This window comes from Drosophila obscura, unplaced genomic scaffold, assembly GCF_018151105.1.
Source record: "Drosophila obscura isolate BZ-5 IFL unplaced genomic scaffold, ASM1815110v1 contig_4, whole genome shotgun sequence".
NCBI lineage: Eukaryota > Metazoa > Arthropoda > Insecta > Diptera > Drosophilidae > Drosophila > Drosophila obscura.
This window is the reverse complement of record NW_024542828.1, coordinates 3,538,978-3,544,507: the sequence shown is the minus strand read 5'-3', so window position 1 is coordinate 3,544,507 and position 5,530 is coordinate 3,538,978. Positions and strand designations below refer to the sequence as shown.

Below are 5,530 nucleotides of genomic sequence, written 5' to 3'. Positions count from 1 at the left end.
GCTTAGGCGACTTAAAAGAAAAACAGCTGTTGCCTTGTTTAAGCAGCTGCTTAAGAACCAATTGGACCTAATTGTCGGTCTTTAACTACAGTTAAAAACCAGAACTTGCTTTGACTTCTGTTAGAGCTATCCAGAAGCAGTGCTTGAGGTCCAATTACCTGCTAATATCTCTCATTTGGTAAGTAAAACAGTGCCCCACACATATGTTTTATATCCATTACGTTTATTTTTGTTTTTCTTTGAATGTAAATTAAATTTAAATTACACTGCCACAGCATTTCTAAATATACTTTATATATTGTTTTGTTTTATTTTCGGATGCATCTATGCCCTAATTGAATTTCGATTTTTGTCTTCCTCTGCATTTTATAGGTATTTTTGGGTTAAAATAATCACAAAATAGATTTTTGTTCTACTTTCAGTGGATTTTGTGGCAACTTGAAATATAATTTGATCATATTTTTTATAAAAAGAAGAAACAACGTACATTCCCTATATTTTATTGTGGGTGTGTTTCACTCCTCTTCTAACTGGAAAATCAATTGCAACATTTTGGAGGTGTTTTAGTTTAAATATTGTTGGTTTTGTTTTTATAGTAAACTTAAAATTAGTTAAATCGAGAATAATATACAATGTACAGGCCCATATAATGCCACATCAATCATTAATAAAATTGTTTTTAGCTTTAATTTCTTTTTTGTGTGTGTTTGTTTTCAAATTGAAAATATAAACTAATTCCATGAATCATTCTGTTGCACATGCGTGTTTTTGTGTGGGGAGCTGATTGGTTTGACTAAAAAACATCAACACTGATTAATACAAAATCAAAATTTAAAATAAAAAAAAAACAATTTTTGAATCTTAATTGTGTTATCTTTTGCGTTTTTTGTTTTTGGTAAATTTTGTAGGCGGGTTCTGTGGTGTGTGCCAATCGTGGGATTTACGTTTGTAAAATGTATATAAAATAAATCACAATTTTTATACGCATATATATATATGTAAGTGTGTATGTGTGTTGTGTCTATGTATTTTGTGGGCGTGACGGACTCACAGGCCAACACAAGATCTGAGGGGAGGGAGTGGGGGGAGGGCCTACATATTTATTAATATTTAATAATAAACATTCGTTAATTGTTTAAAACAAAGCAGCTGGCAGCCACACAGCTCTCTCTCTTCCTATCTCTTGAAAGCGAACCCAAACGAAAATAATTCTTGATTCAAAACAAAAAGGTTATTCTTTGGGGATCGACAACGACTAAGTGTAAGGGAACTCCCACTCCTTGCGCTCATATGAGATACTGATCGTCTGCACCATGTGGTATGGCGGCCACGCCTATTCCGCCCTGCGTGGGCGTCTGCAGGAACGCCGAATCGTTGGCCGCTGGCGTATTGATTGCTATGGGTTCGTAAATGGAGCGATGCGGTGGCATATCGTCATCATCCTTGAAGGAGCCGCTTAAATTCGGATTAAGGATGTTATTCGATGCGGGCGTCGCAACGGCAATTGTCCCCGTCGTTGTCGCTGCAGTTGTCGCGGGCAGCCCCATAATGGCACTAGTACCAGACTCAACGTGCTCCAGATATGCCGGTGCTGCCACACTAATTGTAGTCCTCGGACGACGAAACAGGAAGCTGCCAAAATGCATTCGGAAATTATCATCAAGCCAAACGAAAAATACAATGAAAAATAAACATTACCCAAACTTGGACCAAATCGAGGGATCGTTCAAATCGTTCAACTGGCGAGCGAGATGTGGGGGCAAATTTGGTGCACGATCAAAGGGATTCATGCGCTCATGAGTGGCCGACGATGAGCTGGCCGGATGTGAGGCAGAGTCCAGCAGGGCTGTTCCCAAAAAACAAAGAAGAGAATTACAAATGACTAATGACAATCAAAGAGCATCCAGTCACGCACCATTTTCATCATCCGAGCTTTGAGTCTCCTGCGCTTCAAATGGATTCCGACCAGCATCAGCACGTCGAAAGGTGCCATGTCGTGTGGTGCTTGCAGCAGCAGCTGTTGCCACACTGGAGCTACTACCAGCCGCTGCTGCGCTGGCAGCGGATGAGGTGGACCCCTGACCACCCTGCCTGCCACCACTTGGCTGCTGTTGCAGCAGCGGCGTTGTATCATCATCCGTGTCCGTGACACTATCCAATGAAGGCTGTCGAGTCCGATGCAAGTCTTTCGTAAAAACCTTCCGCTTGCAAATGGGACAAACGCGACGATTTTCGGTAAGCCATGGATCAATGCAGTGTGTGTGATAGGCTGCAAGGGAAATATACAAATGTAATATCACTGGATTAATGAGGGACTTGCACTTACGATGGGAGCATGGCAGCACACGCAGCTTGTCATCCTCAACGAATTCATCCAGACAGATCACACAGGTATCATATTTATTGTTCGTATTGTTCTTTTTGTAGCGCAGCACAGGCAACTTCTTCAGCAGGCTCTTGGGCAGTCGATGGCGACGCAGGCGACGCTGTTCGCGTATGCATTTGTATATCATATAAATAACCTATAGAACAGAAAAACAAACCCAGTAAAATTGGGGATACAAAAATCAAAGATTAGTCGCGTACCATGATGAGAAAGCACAGGCCAATTAATATGGAGAAGGGCAATATCAATTGAGTGTTGATATTGAAGGGCAGCTCATCGTTGATGATTAGCACCACCTCGGGCGTGAAATATGTGGCCAGAGCCTTGCCCGCTGTATGGCCAACGAAGACGGAGGGTATGTTTATGCCCGACCTATTATCGGCGGACATTTGCTCTGTAAATTAGTAAAAGAATCAGCAGGATATCCAGGCGATTAACTGATGGATTGACTCACCCAAATCATCGCCTTCATTATTGTAGACAATCACAGCAGAGTAGCTTGCATTCTGTGCCATACGCACCTTCCGCTCAAAGGTGCAATCACCGCCGCGTGATATCAGTGCCACAAATTTGGCCGCTGATGGATAAATCAAATGCGGTGGCCTACTCAGCGTATCACAACCATAGGAATGGGGCATGGCAGGCACCACATACACCTTGAGACCATTTGGCGGCAGTAGAGGACCAAATTGTGCTGGCAAATCATTGAATTCCTCAATCAACTGCAAAACAAGACGAACAAATGAGTATTGGCTGTTCTGTCAAAGCGAATATATCGAATATACTTGCCTGATTTGAGATGCGTCTATAGACAAGCACATGTCCACTGACCACAGCCGCCTCATGGCAGACCAGACACAGACCCAACAGGGCCAGAACATGGCAGCCCTTTCTTGAGGTCATGCTGCTGCTGTTGCTGCCTGCAGGTTGTGGTTCTTGGTTGAACTTCGTTCCTTTTACACTGATGTTATTGCTGTTGCTCTTTGATGGTTCCACTGCTGTTGCTCTTGCTGCTGCTGCTGTTGCTTCTTTGTGCTGTCAACATTCGCACTATTCGCATCTCTCATCTGTGTGCCACAGCCTGCTGCTTTTTTTTTATTTTAGGGGAGAGACTGGTACTGGTGCTGCAATTGTAAAACAAAACAGAGTTTATAAATGAGTCGAGGGATGATGCCAGCTCAAGTCAAAGGCAAATAAACAGCTCAGCTGATAAGATAAACGGCTTGTGATCGTTATTTTTATATTTTTGTGTATGCGTGTTGTGTTGATTATTCCACAAACATCAAAAATGTATACTTTTTTCCCCCATTACAGCTGTTGCCCGAAAGTGTCTGGTGGCAGCGGAGACAGAGACAGCCATGAAAATGCATTTTACAACTTATGTAAGGCAATCAACGCATTTCGCTGACGTCGGAACTGTCTGTGGCTTCGCTTTGCGCAGTGATTGAGCTCAATTTTCCTTTTTATTGAAGTCTAGCGGAATAGTTTTTTGAAACTTCTTTAATAAATAGCTCCCCAGATCTGTGTCAGCCCCAAAACCTGATGAATTACAGCCCAAAAGTTCATAGACATCAAAATGTGGAAAATTTTGCAGCGAAAAAAATCAAAAGCTGCGCTGTTAACATGTGCCGCAAATATGTCACTAATATATGTATTAAATGCATAATTAAATAAAGGAAAACGTCACAGGCATTAGCACATCGTCGTATAGAAATATGGTCACAAAAGAGGACAGAAAATTGATAGATAAACGACGTAGAAGCAGCAGCAGCAGGCAGCAACAGCAAAACCATTAATGAGAACGTGACTTTTATTGTATGAACAAATAATAAATAAATAGTCGAATGGACAGGGGCAGCCTGCGGACAGAGGTTCTGAGAGAGAGTTTTGTAATTGAAACGGAGAGACGAGACGAGACGCGTGGATGCTATAAGATTTCAAATGGGAGATGACTAATTTATTTATAATTGCAACATGGGGACTGGGGGATTGTTTTGACAGTGGGGTAATTAAATCTGATTGCATTTTGATTTTGGCCAAACAGCTGTGCAGCTAAAGAAAACAGCTGATTCTTGATTTTAAACAGAAACTTTTTGTTTATAGGTAATTTCCATATAATGAAAGCAAAGACCAGACTGCTGTGATAGAGTTCTTCCTAGTAATCCAGCAGAGGTTCGATTTTACCATTAGAATACCCTAATTGACATTGGAACCGTATCCTCACCCATACACGCACACACAAGAAGCCCCACACGATCGAATATCCTTGCAACGATAGTCATATCGATAAGCTAACGTCACTTATCGGGCACTGCTTTTGCTTTACAGCTTTTCTTTTTTGTTAATCCACTCCCCACGAAGGCCGACACACACGCGTAACCCACCCCACCTACACACACACACACACACGCATGGGTGGGAATACCTTGAACTTTACAAGGCGCACATCGCACGAACCAACGCGAATTCAAGGTTTTTAATTACATACCAATACATATACATCTTTACATGTACCTGTAGTGGACAAGGGACAACAGGTGAAAAGGGTTGGGAGCGACCAACAAAAGGAAGCACCGATTCAAGCGCTCAATTATTAACAACAAATAAATGCACTTGCTTATGTTATGCTTTTTTTTGTCAGGCGTATCTCTCTCTCTTTCTGCATGTGTGGGTGGATGTGTGTTGCGTGTGTGTGTGTTGCTGCCAAATTAACACCACAACAAAGCAGCTGAGCTGATTTCCTGTCTTATTTCGCCCATTTATTCACGTACACTCACATCGAGAACTCACTCGGTTATTTGTTTATTTCAGGAATTCTTTTGGGGTTTATTTGTGCAACCGATTTTTTTCTCTCTCAGCACTCGCTCGCCTTTTCGCTAGCACTCGTCGCCATCGCAAAACAATTGCGTTTTATTTTGCTGCTGTTCTAGGACACTGAACGGGATCTATCGTCAGGTAATATTCAACAAGGACACTGGCGCTGATCGTTTTTAAGCATGGCAGGTCGGAAATCAGGATAAATTTGCTTCACTTGCTAATTATTGGACATTTTTTTTACATTTCCCAAACACGGATTTGTGGTTCGCGATAACCGTTAGAGATGACTGCTTAGCAATCGATGGCACCACCAACAATCGGGATGAC

At 42.0% G+C, this 5,530-nt stretch overlaps 1 protein-coding gene across 1 annotated transcript; it reads right to left on the bottom strand.

Annotated features, from left to right (window-relative positions):
• Positions 1–202: 202 nt before the first annotated feature.
• LOC111074530 (E3 ubiquitin-protein ligase RNF13) lies at positions 203–5,500 on the bottom strand. Its single transcript, XM_022367335.2, has 8 exons — positions 5,177–5,500; positions 3,176–3,510; positions 2,841–3,108; positions 2,587–2,780; positions 2,327–2,522; positions 1,916–2,269; positions 1,699–1,846; positions 203–1,632 (listed from the first exon to the last, which is right to left on the bottom strand). The coding sequence occupies exons 2-8, from the start codon at positions 3,287–3,289 to the stop codon at positions 1,287–1,289; spliced, it is 1,620 nt and encodes a 539-aa protein (XP_022223027.1). The 5' UTR covers positions 3,290–3,510; positions 5,177–5,500; the 3' UTR covers positions 203–1,286.
• Between the last annotated feature and the right edge of the window lie 30 nt (positions 5,501–5,530).

Bases quoted from the DNA above. Each gene is read 5' to 3' on its own strand.
- LOC111074530 (XM_022367335.2), bottom strand. From the start codon at position 3,289: ATGACCTCAAGAAAGGGCTGCCATGTTCTGGCCCTGTTGGGTCTGTGT. The intron at 3,109-3,175 runs GCAAGTATATTC...CTTGTTTTGCAG, and splicing joins ATAGACGCATCTCAAATCAG to TTGATTGAGGAATTCAATGA. The intron at 2,270-2,326 runs GTAAGTGCAAGT...TTTCCCTTGCAG, and splicing joins TGTGCTGCCATGCTCCCATC to CCTATCACACACACTGCATT.